Source organism: Tiliqua scincoides, chromosome 7 (genome assembly GCF_035046505.1).
Source record: "Tiliqua scincoides isolate rTilSci1 chromosome 7, rTilSci1.hap2, whole genome shotgun sequence".
Classification (NCBI taxonomy): Eukaryota; Metazoa; Chordata; class Lepidosauria; order Squamata; family Scincidae; genus Tiliqua; species Tiliqua scincoides.
In genome coordinates, this window is record NC_089827.1 from 45,001,957 (window position 1) to 45,022,126 (window position 20,170).

Sequence of the window (20,170 nt, forward strand, 5' to 3'; positions counted from 1 at the left end):
GGGAACACCCAATAATGGAAGAGACAATTTTACATAGGCAAGCCAGACAGCATAGAGCTGGAGAGAACAGCTGTGGGTCCATGCAGTGTGATCATCTGTCGAGTCTCTGACTATGGTGGCCATCTAGCTAGATGTTACACAGGGTCCAATCCTATCCATTTTCCAGCGCTGATGCAGCCGTACCAGCAGAGTGTGGGCTGCATCCTGCAGTGGTAATCATGAAGGCCTGCTCAGGGTAAGGAGATGTTTATTCCCTTACCTTGGGGCTGCATTGCTGCTACATCAGCCCTGGAAAGTTGGATAGGATTGGGCCCACAATCTCATTGGCTGTCAAGCTATGTTGAATTTTTAAAAAGTAGCCACAAAGATAGAAATTGGCTAATATCACATCTGAGTACATCTTAATGAATTTAGGGTGCAATCCTAACCAACTTTCCAGCAGTGGCATAGACATGCCATTGGGGCATGTGTTGCATCCTGCAGTTGGGGGGCAGTTACAGAGGCCTCCTCAAGGTATGGCAATGTTTTGTTCCCTTACCTTGGAGTTGCATTGCCCTTATGTCAGTGTGGGGGAAATGGGTTAGGACTGCACCCTAACGTATTTAAGGGATACCCACTCTACACCTCTGGGAAAATGGAACATCTGGCTAAAATTGTGTCTGACTTAGGTCAAAAAGCATTTGTCAATTTGACCACCAAGTCCTTGAAAATAGATAATTACTAGGTGGGGCAGACTAAGGTATTGTTCAAGGACAGGTAAAACCAGTCGGTCTATATACATGACTCATACTGAACTGTAACAGTACGGTAAGCGCAGGAGCAGTGAACTCACATTGGGGGCTTTTCCCTAGCAATGATAGTAGCTTGGGTTTCCATAGTACGCTTTCAGTGCTGGACTTAAGCCAGCACTAGATATAACCATAGTCTCTTTCCTATAGAGCTATATTTTATAACATACCCTCCCAACATTTCACAGATTAAAAAAGGAATAAGTCTGTACTGTAATACCCCCCCTCCACAATTCTTCAATCAAGGATTACTGTAGAACGGCCCCACCCCTCTTTTAAACAGTGCTGATGGCTCTATCCTGGCAGCTGCCCTTACTGAATCAGCAATCATTTTAAACATCTGTAGAGGTGTTTGCTCTTTAGCTTAAACAAAGGCACTTTGTTTAAGCTAAACAATTGTGTGGAGGTCAAACCACACAATTGAGCCCCATTGCTAACAACAGCTCACAATGAACCTCACCAGCAGTGCCCAGCAGGAAACCTTAACGGTCATGTGGGTGGATTGACAGGCATGTGCATTAGAGATTGCGTCCCCACTCTGAGATTTAGCAGCTGGAGCCCTTGGGTAGCAAGGCTGCCATTTCCCTGAAAACAGGGTTTTTTGCTTTTTCTCAGGTGGGATGGACAAAGGTTCTTTTCCTGTCAACATCCGGTTCTTCATATCGATGGAGTGGGACCATTTCATTTTTCCAATAGCCACCATCATCACCAGGCCCAGCCAGGTCAAAAGGAATAATCTCCCTATTTCCCTGCCATTCTTCTGTTTTGTTTTAAGTACCCCTTACACACTATTTAAAAATAAAAAAACTTGTTGTACATTTTGTACAATCTGCTTAATGTGTAGTTTGACCCTTAAAAATGTATGCATTTAAAAATGCAATAAGTAAGCAAGCAAACAAGTTTTGGGAAACACTAATTCAACAGCTATTCAGACTTGACTGCAGCTCTTAATCAAGTGCATGTTCATAGGGTTGCAAACCTAGGTTTTCTGCCACATAATGTGTATCTCTTGTTGTTGGCATCCTTCAGTCTCGGAAGACTATGGTGTCATGCTCTGAATGGTGGTTCTAGAACAGAGTGTCCTCTCCAGTGCGTGAAGCCTGGGTAAAGTAGGTATGGAGGATAGGCTGTTACCCATGCAGCAAATCCCCCCTCTCCACGTCGCTGAAATGGTCCAATGGAAAGGCAGAGGCCAATACGGTTGGTTCCAGCGGCGCTGCAGGAGTTGCCAGAACGTGATTGTGTTCAGCCACGAACTGCCTCAGGGACTCCGGCTCCAGATTTTGCCTCGAGGTTGACTCCTGAACCTTTTCCATAACTGGATGTAGCCACAAGGCAGTGGAGGTTTGGGATCAAAGTTTTCCTTCTCTCAGATGAGCTGCCTTCCCAGGCTGACGAGTCCCATCAATGTGTATCAAGGCCCAAGGTAAGCTCTATTAAGCGCGTAAAAGTACCAGCAAGGGAAGGCAACGATTACAGCTGCCAAGACTTTCCAGAGGAAGTAGGCTATCACTTTGAATGAATTTGGAACATTCTCTTTGGCTCTTGCAAGCAAATTGTTCAGCATCGCAACAATAAACAGAATTTCACAGTAGGATGGAGAAGGTCACACCCTCTGGTGACTCTCCCAGCTTCTTTCAACAAGAATGCATTTTTAGGATGGGTGTGCGGAAGGTTAAATAAATATCTCCCATGCTCATAGTTCTAAAAACAGCTATTTTAGAGAGCCAGGATAGTTAGAAATTAACCAAGTTGCAGAGAAGAGGTTGAGCGTCTTGTCTTTCACCAGCCAGACAACATGAGAACAAACCAGCTACTCTTGGGCAATAATTCCACTCTGCATCCAATTTTGCTGAAGCCCCAATTGCTCTGGCTAAAAGAGGGGAATAATTTGTTATGCAGCTACTGACCAAGTATGCCCGGCTGTGCCCATAGACTGTACCCTGTAACCATGAGCAAGGGATTTACAGGATATTCATGCATGCTTTACCTGTAAAGAACTCTGGGAGGGGGGAAATGAATCATGAATATGGGGAGTAAAGCTTGGTCAAGTGAACCAAGTAACATTAATCATCACATTCAATGAGTTTCAACCGGTCCCCCTTAAAGAGCAATCCTAATTCTTTATATAGCAACCAGCACACAAGTGCTGGCTAGGCTGTCAGTTTCTCATATTGGTCTGGATCCTGTGTACTTAACAGCCTGATAGGCAGAAATGAAGCAGGCAAAGCTCTTTCTTAAATGGAAGTGAAGTGAAAGAGTAAGCTTCACATATATTACTGTGCGCAGGAGCCCTGCCAGAAAAGAGGCTGGCAACTCTACTCAACTGCATTCTTTGTCAAATGGGAACAATCCCCAGGAGTGCCATTTCCACTGAAGAGACCTGGATTGTGCCTGTTATCCTATACAGGTTTTATTTGTTTCAATGAAGCTGGTGCAGGAGACTTTGCTGTGGCTTCTGCCCAAAGCTGCTCATGTAGGAAACTGGCAGCTCTTCAACAAAAGAAAGAAGTGGGATGTAACATCTGTTGCTTGTCTTCTTGAATCCAGCTCCAACTTAGATCAGCAAACTGTGGTGGATAGTGAAAACTGGGTTGCCAGCTTTTTCATGGATTCTGCCCCTGTAGCACATGATATTTTCTGACATGATGGGGAAAACTTTGCCATTAAGCAGGTATTAATGCAGATAATAATCTGCATTCTTGTAGGATTGCCAGCTTTTCCACTGGCCTTTACAGCTGTGCCTTTAATTGCCGCATCCTATGCAGCAATGGGCAGGTGAAGCTTTTCAGAGTACAGAGACAAATTATTGCAGACAAGCTGCTGCTAAGGGCACAGCTACAAAATCTGGCTAAAAGACTGGTAGTCTATGCTGCTGCTAAAGATAGAAGTGAAGAGATCACACAAATGAAAAGAAAGGTTTGCCTTAAAAAAAAGTTATTACTCCAGTGGTTTGAACATAGCTTACTAACTAATATTATTATTATTAACATGAGCAAATGTCTATGGAGCTCATCTCCATGCTATGGAAAGGTTCCCTTGTTGATTTCTACAGCTCCAACTATGGTTAACACACACATAAGCATGTCAGGCTGCTTTTTTTCCTGGTCAGCTTGCAATCTCAAGGCAAGAAACCATAATTACAAGAAATATAAATTTAATGTAGCAAGTTAGCATTGGCTGAGTCCTCAAACTGAAAAAACTTGTGTGGGTTTAAAAAACATACAGAAAGGTAATCCCAAACTTATGCAGTTTAAAAAACAGTTCCTTCAATACATTCTTTCAATTTCACTTTGCTAGAAAATTAAATTTTAGCTAAACACACATGCAGAAGGCGATGACAGTCGGAGCAGTACGGCAGAAAATTATACCCTAGACAATTTCATGTTCGAAAAGCTGTTCTCAATGCAATGGTACAGCAAAGGTTCCTATACGGTGGGTCTAGGACCCACCCAAGAGTCATGACCCAATTTTTGGTGGTTTGCAAAACTGGCAGGGCAGATTAGGCTATGTGCATTAAGGGTTAAACAAGTTGCTACTGTGGGGGGAACCATTGCTGCCCAATCACCATTCTAGCCAAACCCCTTGGCATTGATAAATCAGGCAGCAGCCTCTAGAGCCTCTACGAAGTTTGAGAACCACTGGCCTATAGAGAAGCTGTATGTATTTTCAAAAATTGTATAAATATCTGCTAAACTAGAGGCAGTATTGTATGAAGTACTGATTAGTAACAAGTTAGCACACTTCAAAACAAACAAAAAGAATTTAAACCCCAGCTTCTTTGGTTGTTAGTTTCTTATATTATAGCATATCACCACTAGGATACTGATATGAACTCATTATCCAAAACTGGATCACCAAAAAGTGTGAAATTACTGTGAAGGTCAAACTTTGTATTAACATTATTTAGTATACGAGTAATGAGTCCAAAGGGGATAAGAAACACTAGTGTAATCCCAGGATATTGCAAAAGAAGGGCCACGTTCTTCTGTTGATTTGGTTAAAAGTATAAAAATCATTATCAATTGGAAGATGCTCTACAGTTCTTGCTGGTGTGAAGTTGACCAGACGGTTGCACTTGTTTCCATGAAGTCTGTTGCCTGTTTTTCAGTCTTTGAGTGAATTGTAGGCTCTCAATGTCCGGTTATTGATGAAGTCAGTCTTCCTAAAATTAGACTTTTTCATAAAATGAAATTAAAATAAGAGTGATTACATTATAGCAAAGAACTTCACTGAACTAAGAGAGGATCTAAAAGCCCATTGACGAAATATCACTGCACCCCACTGAAGCTGCCTTCAATACCTATTGTTAGAAAGGAGACACACACACTCCCACGTTTTTTCCTTTTATATACTGTGAAGGTGGGTGGCTGTTTGTGGTGTCAGGGAGCAGTCTACCGCTAGCCAGAGGTCTCAGTGCCATGCCACTAGTATTGGCCCTGGCTCCCTGTTCAAGTGGGCCGTGGATCATCCATAGGCTAAAGTTGCACCCTCATCCTCTGTTGTGATACCACGTGGCTGAGTCATTTTGGGCAGGTGGGCAGCCTCTGCCTGATAGGCGCAGTCATCCTCCACTGTCAGCCTAACTGTAGGCACTTAAGGCAACTAATGAAATGAAGATCTCAACAACTAGATTTAAAACTAGCTATATATCTTCGGGTGGGTGACTACAAATATTGGTTGTAGGAAAGATTCTTGCATTCAGATTCAGGTACATGCTGCACAAAACTCCAGCACTCATTGAGTCCTCCATGTCTCCCTGAAGATGGGGGAGAAACAAGTACAGGAGCCCCCTTTCTCTTCCAGTTTGTAATGTGTCCAGGAAAGAGCTCTGTGACCATTACAATGCAAATCAACTGATGGATTGGGCTTGCTGTCTAAATTTGCAGATTATATTTTGGCAAAAGGGGAGGACAGGAAATTAACATCCTTAATGAAAAATGAGTTGCCTTTATTATTTCTTGGCAGAAATTCAGAATAAATGTTCTGGAAGAAATGGTTTTAATTCATCACAAGGTGTCTTGAACTTTGATATAATGATTTTACGTTTCAATTAAAGCGTTGAAAATTGAGAAGATCATTCATCAAGTCTTAACTTGAGGGCTTAGATGATTTATTTAAAAATTGGCCTGGAATGTTAAAATCAGTTTAGGGGAAAAACACTTCAGTAAGAAAATCTAAGCTGCTAATAGGAAGGACACCGTTCAAGCATCAGCAGGTAGCTTACCTTTTTGTAGGCGCTGTGCAAATCAGCATGAGACCATAACGAGTACAAGAGGACTGAAGCAGCTCTACCAGCTTTGCTGAGGATGGCAATAAATATATTTTAGTATTTATAAAAGCATCTCGGATGCTCCACAATAACTGTTCAAGAGGAAGATTCCTGCCATTAGGAAAAGGGAAGAGATGGAAAGAGACTGGAGGCACAGGAGAAGAGAGACATGATCAGATTCTATGAAACACTTGCAAGGAGGGACAGATGTGGTTGTTGGCAGTGTGGGCCAGAGAAAAGGGGTAGCAGGAGAAAAAAAGGATAGAGGCAAAACATGGAAGTCGCTTGGAGTTTAGCCAAGAGGAGAGTACTAGCAGAGAGGAGATAGCAATGAAAAAACAAATAGAGAGAGAAGATAAATAAGAAGGAACCAAAAAACAAAGAGATAAAAAACTAACCCAATCCTATTGAAATTTCCTTGTGCTGCTGTAGTGGGGCCAGTGTGGCTTGTGCTGCATCCCATGGGATAATTTTGCAGTCTGGAGGTTTCCTTGAGATAAGGGAATATTCATCCCCTTGCCCCAGGGAAAGCCCCAGCTTCGGCAATGGGTGTACTTGGACCTCGCCTGTTCAATAGGTGGCACAGTCCGAGTGGATCTGCGTTGATGGATCTGGGGACGGAGGATGGGATATTCTGCCAATTCTGCCCCTCCCAGAACCTGACCTGCCTGCCCCTCCCTGTAAGGAAAAGAGCATCCTTTCATTCCCTAAACTGCGCAATATACTGAGTACTACATGGCAATGCCACCCTGAACAATCATTGAAAATGAAAACTTATTTTTTATACCAAATGCCAAATAGTATTTCAAAACAGATCTTTTTCTAGTATTTCAGAGATTCTATATTGGTACTGCTGAATGCCAGGCCAGTGCAAGCATAGAGGCCCACTGACTATCTTCTGTATTTTGGGGAGTTGGTCCATGAAAATAGCTCACCTCTCACTTGAACTGAGGTTCATAGCTTTTGAGATGCCACCGGAGTTCAAGAGAAGTCGAGCATTCTGGGAGTTGTTCTGAGTCAGGTTGAATAAAGCATAGCAAGTGGAAGCCGTAGTCTCATTGGCAATGTCTGATGTTGGGATAGCATCTGGAATGATGGCAACTAAATCGGGCAAGACTTCTCTGGCTGGAAAATGAATGGGGAAGGTCCCGTATTTAGTCCTTACAGTTACATACACTCCACTTCCTTACCCAAACTATATATATAGCACTTCTAATGTTCAAGGCACTTCAGTGAGCTTACCCTGCACCAGGTGTTCTCAAACTTTTTAGCAATGGGACCTACTTTTTAAAATGAGAATCTGTTGGGACCATCACCGGAAGTGATGTCATGGCCGGAAGTGGCATCATCAAGCAAGAAAATGTTGAACACCCCCCATATGACAAAATCAAATCAAATGAATAAATTAAGTACAGTACATTAAAAGGCTGCAATAGGTATAAGTTTAACAATTCATTTAAAATAAAGAAGAAGCCTCCTAACCCTCCCAAGCAGTTGCTCATCTGTTTTAAAAAAATTCCCCAAACATCCTAAAGGCTGCAATCCTATCCACACTGACGAAGGAGTAAGTCCCATTGTCTCTCATTGTTAAAAGCACACATAAAAGCCTGTTAAAAGTACATATCTGTAACATTTCCCCAGATGCACGTACCATGGTAGCATCAAGGCCAATATATTAAACATAAAATACACAATTGAAATGAAGGGAGAGCTATCTGAAATTGGCTCGCAATCCACCAGGTGAGTTCTGACAAACAGTTTGAGAAACACTGCCCTCACAGCAACACTATGAAGTATGTTGCTATCATTTTCATTGTAGGGATGGGCAATTGAGTTTTAGAGAGAATTTATATATATTATTATGCATTATTCTTATGTCCAAAGCCACACTATCCAATGCTATAGGGTGTACACCCAAAGAGCTCATGTGTAGAGCTGATCTGTTTTGATAAACATACCATAACATCAACATAGTTTTACAGAGTCTGTGGATCAGGTTTGTGTCTGTTTGGTTCAACACACAAAGGCCCAATGGAAATACACAGCTCTGAGACATGCAGTTGGGGGAAGGCAGAGTGTGCCATGCTGACGCAATCCTGATTTCCTACTCTGTGTAGGATTTGAATGTCATCCCAGGGCTAGTGAAAACAGCAATTGCAGAGCCTGACTCATCCACTGTCAACAGCTCACTAACACAACATCTAAACCAGCATAGTTCACAGTCTTAGCTGTGAATGCTTCCCAATGAAACCTTTCTTACTATTACAGAGAAAGGACATTGCTGTAACTCAGAATTCTTGATATATGACCCTGGATTTAACATCTTCACAACACTGAGGGAATTTTGGTCAGCTCTGGTGTACTTACCTATTTCATTCTGCAGTGAGGTGTTACGAGACAAGTTCCTGAGCAGAGACACAGCGGTCTTCCTGACACTTGGACTGCTTACATGTAGCATGTTTCGAATGCTTGGTAGGCCGTTTGCTTTCTTGACAATGATTTGGGCTACCCCAAATGGCATCTGTACCACAACACATATAACATTCTGGGTCAGTTAAATTGCCACCATATACAATACATGTTTTTCAGTCATTGATCAAAGACCATTAGGGCATATCTACACCACAGATTTAAACTGGTTCAACAGTAATTCCCTCTTCCCAGGATGACTGGAGTTTTATGATGGGGGAGCATCTTGTTACAGTTACTAAATTCATTTCGCAGATCCATTGGGAAAAATCATGGTAAGTAAACCGGTATAAATGCAATATACATTTGCAGCATGATGTTGGAGTCTTTAGCCCACACTCTGAGCTGCCTCAGAAAGGGGACAACTAAGTGGACTTGTCCGCACTATCAAATGGTATCCCGATCACATTTTTTTCTTTGCACGATACTCCCACAGCCCCCTTTTCAAAGCTAATAGCCCTGCACCCCATCTGGATAATATATAAAAGGGGGTTTACTTGAACAGAATAATGAAACTGCTGTCAAGAGAAATATCTTGGACTGACATGGCAGCATTGATGGCTGCTGCTGAAACAATGCACGGGACAGGGTAAAGTCACAAGAGTGGAACAAGAGAATGACTAGGGCACACAATATAGAGCTAAATCTTCAATATACAGATTTATGAACATTCCTTCAGAATGAGAAGCTGCTACACACAAAAGGATGACATGAAGATACCTTGTTATGCTTTTTGATGCCTTAAATTAAGGGGACAGACAAAGGGGAATATGATAGAAAAGGAGGAAGCCAAAGGAGAAACACTTACTGGTCCGTTGCCGGCTGTGAGGTTCTGCAGAGCTCCCAGTGATGCTTCACGAGTGTAGTTCTTTGAGCTTTTTGCTATTAAGGACAGATATATCCTTATCAGTGTGGAGTGCCAGAGGGTTTCAATGCCACTGGGACTGCTCTTTTCCTCTGGCAAGGGCAGGTCCTGTTGCTTCTAAATACGCAAGCAGATTAAATGATCAGAAAACTCTCAGGTGTTTTTTGGGATCAGATGAAAGTTTCAGTAAATCCATCAGCCAGTCAAATGACAGGTGGTTCAATCCTGAGCTGCCCATGTGCGGGGCTGCAGCAGCACTGAAAATGGCTGCAGCTGCATCCAGAGTGCCCCAGGCAGCCATTGCTGCCTCCTTGGGAGAAGGGGACTTTTTGTCCCCTTCCCCTGGGTAAGGTGAATGGCCCCACAATGGGCTACTCGATTCTATGGCGACCCAAGGGTCAGTGTAGAGTGAAGAGCCTCCGTGTTGGAGCTTCGCTCCACTGGTCCCTTCTCCCGCCTGCCCTGCTCCCTCGCCCCAGTACGCTTCCTCCCCACCCTCTCCCCACCCTGGAATTCCCCTCTGCCTCCCCCCCACCCCCACCCACCCCTCCGCTGCCCAGTGGTCTGCGCGACTGCCAAGCAGCATAACTCTGGTGCTTCACCGGAGCTAGCCCAAATGTAACTCCACTGTTGCTGACAGCTGCAAAATGTGCCTTATGGCACACTTGTGACAGTGCTTGCCGGTGGTAAGCAGGTGTGCACTGCATAGGATTGGGCCCTGAGTAAAGTCAGTCAATCCCACTATCAGAGTAAATGGCTGGCTGTCAATCCTTGCAGAGGGAAGCTCAGTTGGGACCGAATGCCCCATAAACTCTGCCACAGCAGCCAGGTCAAGACAAACATTCCTCTGAGAAGGACCAGAGAAGAGAGCATTACTGCAGCTATAGATCAAATATTATTGCAACTAAGTTTTTCTACTCCCCATCAACCCAAACATGGGAGAAAAGATTTTCAAAAATTGTAGTTTAAACATCCTATCTGTCTTCATTTGTGAGCCTTCTACATGATGTGGAGTTCTCTATACCAATTTAACAAATTTCACTTTAAGAGCTTTCAGAAACAGGCATTTCATTAAAAATCTAGTCATATGAATTTAGCATATGTATGTCTCTGCTGATGTCAACGCAGTCAGATTTAACAGACTTTCAGCATTAACAGACAGTCTTTACCCACCCCCTTAGTCTGTTAAATTGTGTTTGTTGTGCTGCGTCTGGCCTCCCAATCAGAATGTAACTGGCAATGACATCTGGTGGTACTTCCAATGTTCAATTGAGGATTCACTGCATCATATAAAAGAGTTGTTACCGGAACCAAGTTCTCCAAGTTGAGTGGGCTATGAGCCAAAAAAACAACTGGAGGAAAAACTTTGTATTACGTGACCTTATTCCACTCAGTGTATTGACTGATGCATTTAAAATAAACAACATTGCATAGATAAAATGAGCACTCTTTGACCATACTAAGAATGAGCACTTTTTGACCACTCTTGCTTAGAGGAAAACCCCTCAGTTCATGCTTCTACACATCCTCATAATCTGTTCTAGTGCTTGTCAGTCTCTGACACTCCTGAGATTCAGCTACAGTTGTCATTAATAGCTGTTGGTCAGTGTAGGTCTACAACCCCTCTGAGAATGAAAAAAACTTTGTTCAAACAAAGCTTGTAACACTGAAGCATGTTCAAACTTTGAGGACTGTTCTAAGCAGCGGAAAATGGGACATACATACATACATACATACATTCATTCATACATACATACATACAGCATTACTTTGCATCATTAAGACATCACTACCTGCTTCGCTTTTCTGCTCTGTGTCCCAAAGCATCCGATGCTGCTGTTATTGGAGGGAACAATTTTTCTTTGCAGATAGATATTTTGAGTGTAACTACTAGGAAGCTCAGTCTCTAATTGGTAGGATAGATTATGAAGAATACACACACAATTCTCTGTGGCCTGAAAGAATAAACATATATGCATTATTCTGCCTTTGCAAATATTGGTAGAGACAAGATAAGACCTGCCATGCAATTTAGTTTCAGGCACTTACTAGATGTTACCTTTTAGATTAGGGCTCTGAGATTGGGGATTATTCCACTCTGGTCTAGATTTGCTCCAATAGTTAGGATGAAAAGTCTCCTTACCACCTTATTATTTGGAGATCAGCTCAGGAATCTTGACTAAGGGCCCAATCCTATCCAACTTTCCAGCACTGGAGCTGCCATAATACAGCCCCAAGGTAAGGGAACAAATGTTCCCTTACCTTGAGGAGGCCTCTGTGACTGCCCCTTCACCACAGGATGCAGTGCATGCCCCATTGGCAGGTCTGCATTGGCACTGCAAAATTGGATAGAATTGGGCCCTTAGTAGGGAGTACTGAAAAGAGAAATTTTTACAATAGCTCTCTTCCTGAAATCAGTGAAAACGGCAAGCATATTTTTAATGAATATCAAACCTGTCAAGTTTGCCCTTTTGGGTTAGAATTTGAAATGTTAATTTCAACTGAAAGCTTTAATTTGTGGAGGTTCACAAAACAGAAAATTTGGTTTCAGTGTTTCATTTCTAAAAGCTGTTCCGTATCTTCTTAAGCTTTCTCTATACTAACAATTTGTCACATGTGGGTTCTTTTTTAAATTCAAAAGCATTATTGGTTCATTGACTGAGTTCATTGTGAACTCAGGAAACTGTATCAGAGGAAACAGCATAAAAATTAATTTCTGAACTAATGAAAATCCAAAGGAGAATAATTCCAATGGAAATGTGCAAATGCACATTACGGTAATGGTTTCCTTAAACCAATACAAACATTTGATTGATTGATTTGAAGGGGTCAATTTGTTTTTATGATCATGAAAATAAAATGGAGTGAAATGGGTAACTTGATGCATTGTGTTTTTCCTACACAGAAACCATTTCCAGGTAGGAAATAACTGGAAAATGCTTTGTGATATGCTGTATCTCAAGCTTATGCTGGGATGCAGCATGAGAAGCTGTAGTTGAAACAGGAACTCCTTGGGCAGTCTTGAGCACATCAAGCTGCCTGATACGGACTTTGATCCTCTGTCCATCTGGCCTAGTTCAGCTGTCGCCAAGCTTGCAACCACTGTGTAGCACTAAAGTGGTTCCTAATCGGGCCCAGTGCTTACTGTTCCACCATGCGGCTCACAAGGAGCTCCTCCGACCACCACAGTGTGACGCTCTGGGCAGCTGTGTCTATAAACCACTGTCTCAGCAGGCTTTGCGCCCTGATTTCTGGGCAGATGTGACTGCACAGAGGGATGAGCGACGCAAACTGGAGGAACTTCTTGTGAGCAGCACAGTGGAACGGTAAGTGCTGCTCACACTGGGAAGGAATTCAGCGTCATGCTGGCTTTGGCTCAGGGGCTGTGGTCTGGTGGATACTAGCCTAGACTCTGCCTATCAGTGACTCTCCAAGATCTCAGATGAAGAATTACTCGAGATCCTTTAAATTGGAAATGCCACATGTGGCTTTATGCATGCATTTAAATTTCTTTTCTGTACGGTTGCTGAAATGGGTTCTTATGTCATAGCATCCTGACAGAGCATATACTTTGCATGCATAAAGCATGTACTCTGTCAGGATGCTGTGACATTTCCCTTGGATAAATAAGAACCCATTTCAGCAACAGTGCAGGAAAGAAATTTAAATGAGATACACTCGGAACTCTGGAAGTTGCTTTATACCTGGTCAAACCATTGGTTATGGAGGTTACCAATGTCTACACTGACTGGCAATGGCTTTGAAGGGTTTCAGAGAGGAGTCTTTTTCAGCCCTACCCAGAGATGCCAAGGACCAGAGCTGAGACCTTCTGCATGCAATCAGTGTTCTCTGCTATTGAGCTATGGCCACTTTATGCCTTTGGGCAGGGCTTGTCTGGGATGTTTCCTAATCTCAATGCAGAATATCTATTCATTTGGAGAAGTCACTATGAAGGTATAAAAATATTTCCGCCATTTTATATGTCGTCCCACTCAAGGTGCAGGCAGAGGCAATTACCTTATCATCAGGTTGATGGTCTGCAGTGGTTCCTTGGATATAATACACCAGTGACTCAATCAACCCATCACATTCTCTCATCTTTTTCCTCCCCTCAGGACCAGCAGAGCTCATATTTCTGTGAAAAAAGGGAATTAAATTTGTTTATAGTGATACTATGCACTTGGTTTCTTATATCTAATTTCGCAATGGGCATTTGCTTCTGTAGCACAGGATCAGTACCCTTGTGAAGACTGATTTGGATCAGATTCCCATCAAGGCTGTCCTTAAAACCCATTTTTGGCCAGCCCATAGGTGTACATGGTCCCTGTCGTGGATAGGCAATGTTGGGCAGAAATGGCTTAAAAGGCATGACAGCACCAGTGACATGTGGTCAGGGTAGGCAGAGCCTCACCTGGCCCAGCAAGTAAAAATAAAAAAGACCCAACAAGTTTTGAAAAAAAAGTACTTTTTGCCTTTCCCAAGCTGCTTTCCTTTGCCCATTTAAAGCAGTGTGCACACACACAAACATGGAGGGAAGAAGCAGAGCTGCCCATCAGCTCAACTGCTGTGGTTGCTTGCGAGAGACAAAATAGGCAGGGGTGCCTGTGCAACCAGGGAGAGTTACCTCCATTTACTCAGCAAGAAAAAAGACAGTGCTTGTATCATTCTCTGGGGAGGTAGCAGGAAGACTTGCCTCCAGCAGGTTAAACTGGAATCTTGGGTGTCTTCCAATTTAAAAAAAAAAAAGCAGGGCAGCTGGCTAGCCAATCAAAAAATAGCAGTTCGCCTGCATCAGCAAGCTCTGGGGAGGCAGCTGGAAGAGTAGCTTTTCTTCAGTTTTTGTTTTTTTTAAACCCAATAAAAAAGCAGAGAGCCTGCACAGTGTGTTGCCTCCCCTGGCCTGGATCTCACTGCAAGTCACTGGAAAGCACATCCCAAGAAGGTACACCTGGCTCTAAAGATGCATGACAATGTAGTGCCACAAGAACTGGCTTAGCATATGATGGATGTCATGCTCGTGTCAATGTGCCGTTGGTGCTGTGTCCGAATAGGACTGGGCTGCAAGTCCAATACATTTGGGAGCAATTCCCCTTTGAAAACAGTGGACTGGGTTTTAAAGTAAATGAAACAAGAGATCAGGCTGAAAAAATAGAAATGAGAAGAACATAGTTTCTTTTATCCTTCTGCTGATAAGGAAAAACATGGCACTTTTGCTTCACAACTCAATAGTGGTAGAGATGCAGTCAATTTTCTCAACTCTTGGCAACAATAATTCAAGCCATACTACCACAGTCAATCCAAAACACATCCCAACCCTGTTCACGTATTTTCTTTTTTTCAGTTTTGCTAGTGTTCAATGGTTGGTCTGCTAAAATTTTAAGTACTTTTTGAAACAAGGGTAGAACTAAACACTACTATAAGTTACCACCCAAAGACAATCAGCTGCTGGGGTTTTACCTTTTCCTTGTCTGCAGATTGTCTCTTGCAAATGCCTCACCCCCAGCAGCAGTTTTTCCAATTTTAAATTAGCTAAAAACCCAGAAGTGAGGAAGGCTGGTGAAGTATTTGCAAACTAGAACTGTGGACACTGGCGAGCTTAAAAATTCCTCTCTCCTCACCATCTCGGCTAGTGCGGCATTGACTTAGATAAACGTCTAGTTTTGTCCTGAGATAGGCTGAGACTTTATGCCTCCCCCTCTTTAATATAATTTTCCAGCTCACTGTTGGCATCTACTATTAAAGGGACTGTGCTCAGCTTTACAGAGCTATGACTGGGTTGGAACTAACAAGTTCTCAATCTTGTCTGTTTGTGAGCTCTTGTTGACAGCAGTGACTTTTGCAATGGCCTTGCTTGTGCACACAGAACAGTTTCATGGGTAGGGGGAGAACTAAACAAGGCAAGAGTGATAAGGATGGAATTTTCAACACTATGGCTCCAAGTGAAGTGAGGTGCTCTGATTTCCAAACAAAATGAGCTGCAGGCCCAGCAAAGGGACATGGCTAGGTATTGCTACAAAGCATGACACTGGATTGTTGCCTTGTGGTTTTGCCTAAGTATTGAGAATTGTGCCTTTAGACCTAGGAAAAGCAAGGGAAGTATGTTGTGAATTTTCAGCCTCAATTCCTCTTTCAAGGTTTTCAGTAGAGAATAAATGTGCCTCCCTCCTCCTGGAAAACACCAGCAATGTATGTACTGCTGTGGACGTACAGGACCATAATATATACCTCTCCCATTCTTCACTTTGCCTTCCTCTTTTACTTTACCTGCAGTACAAGATGCTTCTTAAAGTGGAGACACATTAATCAACTTATTCTGCTGCCAAAATAATACACCTCTCCTCACATTCCGATCATGAAACACTCCTCCTAAAGTCCCCTCACTGGCTTCCAGTTCATTTCTAGGTTGCAGTAAGCTGCCTTATATGGAATCAGACCACTAGTTCAACCAGGTCAGCATTGTTAACACAGATTTGCAACAGCACCATATTTTAGGCAGCAAATTTTTGTTGTCTTACCTGGAGATACCGGGTATTGATCCAGGGACCTTCTGTATACAGAGCATGTGCTCTACCACTGAATCACAACCCTGTCCAGCACACTCTTGGTCCTTACCTGCAAAGTCATCCACAGCTTTTTCTCTCCACCTCTTTATTCTCATACCTGTGACCTTCGTTCCTTCAGTTTCACTACCCTCAATTACCCAGAGGTCTGCTGCTTCCTCAAACAGCTTTGCCCCTTCTCCCTGATTGCCCCTTATACATGGAACACCCTCTCAATCCACTAATGTGAACTTCACTTCTCTCTTACTTCCTTCGTTTCCTTCCATAAAACTTTATGGTGAAGTCTTTAGGACTAACCCTGAGTCCCTTTAGCATGCTGCCTTGGCAAATGCGTGTCCTTAAAACTAGGATTGCTGAGATCACAAATGCAGGGGTGGGGAGCATTTGAGAAGCGGAACTCAGCAGATAGGAGGGGGTGTTTAAGTTCTCATATCTTTGAGGTCACCAACACTTCACCCAATTCCCAGAGCTGTTTTGTATCATTCTTCCTTTTTAAATTTGTAAACTTTTGGGTGTGTGTGTGTGTGTGTGTGTGTGTGTGATGAATATGTACATGTTAGGCCTAGGTTAGCATGTGAAGCCTGAACCAAACTAAGTCAGTAATGAAGAAGTTGCTAGCAGTTCTTAGCTGCAAGAATGTGGGTAAATAAAGCTGCAAGAATGTGGGTAAATAAACAAAAGGATTGTTGTCTCTCCTTTGCTGGCCAGAAAGGACAGACAATACGAATTACAACCCATGGGAATGTTTACAACCCATTGGAATGTTTAGCACCTTAGTAGAGGGAGAGGTGCCTGATCCAGTGTGATGGAGTGCAGCTGTGAATCTCCGGTTGGGAGGGGTAAAGAACTATGAGGGGCTAGCAACCAGGCCAACTTTAAGAAGGTTTTGTCCTCAAAAGTTTCTCATTGGACAGTCTAAATAAGTATGAAGTCACCTCAGCACTATTAGCATAAGAAGTGTAATAATGAGTGCCCCAAGGGGTGTGCGTGTTCCTTCTTGGACAGAGTTTGGGGGCAACATCCTGCACGCTTTGAGCTCCATTGTCCACCATGAGCACCTGGCCTCATAGGTAGCCCTGGAGCTAGAAGATCTACAAGAGTAACTGACCCAGGTGAGAGATAGGGATTAATAGAGATTATTTTATTGCTGATATGTTTCCTAGATGTTTATGCCTCTAGCATTTGCTGCCTTACTGTAACTTTATGTAACCTTATGTATTTATTAAACTAAAATCTCTTTTACTAAGTTGTTTCATTGTCTGTTGGGGACAAAGGTTCAGAATCCTGCCTAGCCATTCAGCAAACTACCAAGTACTCACTAAAGTCCAGTAACTTGAGGACTGAAGCGTTAATTGGAGAAAGCGCTCAGTGCCTGCAAGGAATAGAATTAAGACTAGAGGGTCTCAGTGTCCCTGGACTGAGGCATGGCACATACAGGGTGGTGGCAGTACTACTAAAACAGAGGGGACTTGAGGGCTTTAGAGTTCAAGAACCAAGAACTCTGAGCACCCCAAACCCCCCTAAGTTTGCAATAGGGGGGTAAAGTGAAGGATGAATGCATAAATGAATAATCATACACATGTTACAAAAACAGAAAAAGCCAGGTAGCTCGCCCAATACATGACAGGAGACTGAGATCTGAAACAGGGCTGCAACTTATTAGAATGTATATCTGCCATGCAAGTAACAAAGCTGGGTTCATACTGTGCTGAAAGATCCAGGACAAATGCTTATAAAAATCTTATATCCTGAGCTCAGCAGCTGGAAGATGGTATTCATCTCCCAGCTGCTCCTGGTACTGTGGCTTTTCTTTGGCTGCAGAACATAGAGAGTGAGATCTGACATCTGCCAATGAAAGAAAGAGCAGGGTATGCTTTCTGTAAATCTGCTTGTTTGACAGCTGTGGTGGAACATTTGCAGGAGCAAAGCACAAAGGACAGCACATGCACACACAAAAAATCATGTGAGTGGATGTTTCATGCCAGAGGGGAGATCTGTACTTTCACTGTTCACAACATCACAGAACAAGTTTTTTGTTTGATGTCATGCTAGTTATGCTGTAATGCACACACATACTCTATAGAGGCAAAATGTCAACCATTTACTTGGGACAAGAACATCTCTGGAAGTGAGATTTCACTGCTTATCAAATGATTCTCAATTAGGAAGGGAGGCAAGTTAAAAAGCAAAGCACCACACTCTCAGTGGGATTACTCTTGAACAGTGGATCATTGGAACCACTGTTTGGAACTAATGTGACAAAATAACTCTGCTACTGTAGGGCTCACATGTAATCGGTGGTGGGCAGATAAGGAGCCATGATTCTGGGACAGAGTGTTCCTATTTGACTCCTGGGCAAAACTGGTTAGGCTGGGGTGTTCTATTAGAAACCAGCATCTACAATCCTCCCTTATGCTATGCAAGGGATTATGATATATCTACATCTTTCTTCACGACTGCAGGGCAAATATAAAGAACAGGTGGAGATTCACAAGTGAAGTACATTATTGATACTATCAGCCCTGGACATTTCCCATGCCTGAAGTGAAAAATCTAAACTCACAGACACAAACTCACAGACCCTTTTTCTTGAGAGGGGGAGATAAGGTGAAGGATGAATGTATATGAATACACATGTGAGAAATGGTGCTGCCTCTGAAATTTCCTACCTGTTGTGCTTTATGGCTCTAAAAGTGGTTTGGACAAATTGATGGTAGGTCTACTGTCTTGTAAAGGACATGCTACTTTTGGGTTTAGAGGCAGTATGCCACTCAAAACACAATCCTATATATGCCTACTCAGTAGCAAGTCCCATAGTATTCAATAGTGTGACTCAGTATACATCAGTTTACTATGAAGCCTGCTGCTGACTGAAAATACAGGTGTAAATGGCACCCAATTAATACTAGCCTTGGGAAACAGGTTTTACATATGCTCTCGAGAGGAACGCATTAAATAGTAAAGCCGGTTCCAGCAGGTTGTTAGGCAACAAACACATCCCTTTTGATTTACCTCAGTCTTCCTCCTACTCAAGGCATAATGCCAAGCTTTCTTCTCCCTCAGTCGTAAACAAAGCTTCTGTTTCAGAGGTCCAAGACCTGACAGTTCCCGGAACAGCCCTCTGTGTACACAATTATCATTTTCTAACACTGACATTAGGATGAAGCTTGTCATCAGCAGAAAGAGAAACGGTTTCATAAGTAAACATTTCTTTGCCTCTCAAGGTACACAAAACGTTTGCACTTTTTTACTCAAGTGACTGCAGAATTATCGTTACTTGCTACAAATCCTCACTCTGGACACAAACACATTTATTCATTTTTAAATCTGCTTTAAAAACGTCTAGTTACATGTTACAGAGTACAATCATACATAAAACACAATTTCTCACACAACAACAGACTTAGAGCTGACTGGCTCATTTGGGTTTAAAATCTACCTATGAGCTAGAACCCTAAAATATGGTAAATAAATGTGTTGTTTGAGGCATTACAATTACCCCATCAATCTGAAACCCCTAATTTCTCTGTTCAGATGGGGAGCTCAATACTTACCGTACATCCCAACCAGCATGGTTGTCACTGCCTCTATGCTCTCTCCCATGCCTATCTAAAGACCTCCTCTCTAATTGCGTTTTTGCACAAGCAATGGGTTGGTTCTGGGGAAGTGCATCAATTGCCTGGTATGTTAAGCGCACTGATAGAAGAGCCACATGGGTGGAAGATTTTAAATGAACCTTTATTCATGTGGCATAAACTCTGAAATCAGCAACTAGTGTGTTGGCTGAGGAACCAGTAAAGGCGATCCGATTCTTTAAGCTCAGTGAAGCAAAATGTGCCTCTGGAATGGTACGTTGGGAAGGAGAACCAAAACAAATGGCCCCACCACAAACACCCGCTCTGTACACCTACAGAGCTAGTCTCCTTAGGCAGAGAAATTCAGGGCAAATCCTTGTCTCAGTAGTAGGGGGAGGGAACAGGCTTTCAGAAAGACACTCTGGGCCCAGGTTGTTTAGTTGGCTTGTCTGAATTGAGCACCATCTCTTAGGATCATTCTGCAATCCTTAAATTGTGTTTTAGATTTAAGTATATTTGCCCCTCACCCCGCACCGTCCCCTTTGGTGCAAATTTCTCTCTTGTTGCAATCAATTTGTTAACTCCGCAGATGAGATGTATGTCTCGAGCAACTCAAGTATGTATTTTACATAATGCAACAT

The 20,170-nt window shown here is 42.8% G+C and overlaps 1 protein-coding gene across 1 annotated transcript in view; it reads right to left on the minus strand.

Moving 5' to 3' along the window:
• Positions 1-3,928: 3,928 nt before the first annotated feature.
• The window catches only part of PKP2 (plakophilin 2), a 66,173-nt gene continuing 49,931 nt past the window's right edge, over positions 3,929-20,170 (minus strand). The window contains exons 7-13 of the mRNA XM_066634084.1: positions 13,412-13,529; positions 11,188-11,349; positions 9,338-9,511; positions 8,428-8,581; positions 6,996-7,185; positions 6,016-6,091; positions 3,929-4,964 (exon numbers count right to left, since the gene is read on the minus strand). Of these exons, the coding sequence (XP_066490181.1) occupies positions 4,896-4,964; positions 6,016-6,091; positions 6,996-7,185; positions 8,428-8,581; positions 9,338-9,511; positions 11,188-11,349; positions 13,412-13,529 (943 nt within the window). The 3' untranslated portion in view covers positions 3,929-4,895. The remainder of the gene's footprint in view (positions 4,965-6,015; positions 6,092-6,995; positions 7,186-8,427; positions 8,582-9,337; positions 9,512-11,187; positions 11,350-13,411; positions 13,530-20,170) is intronic.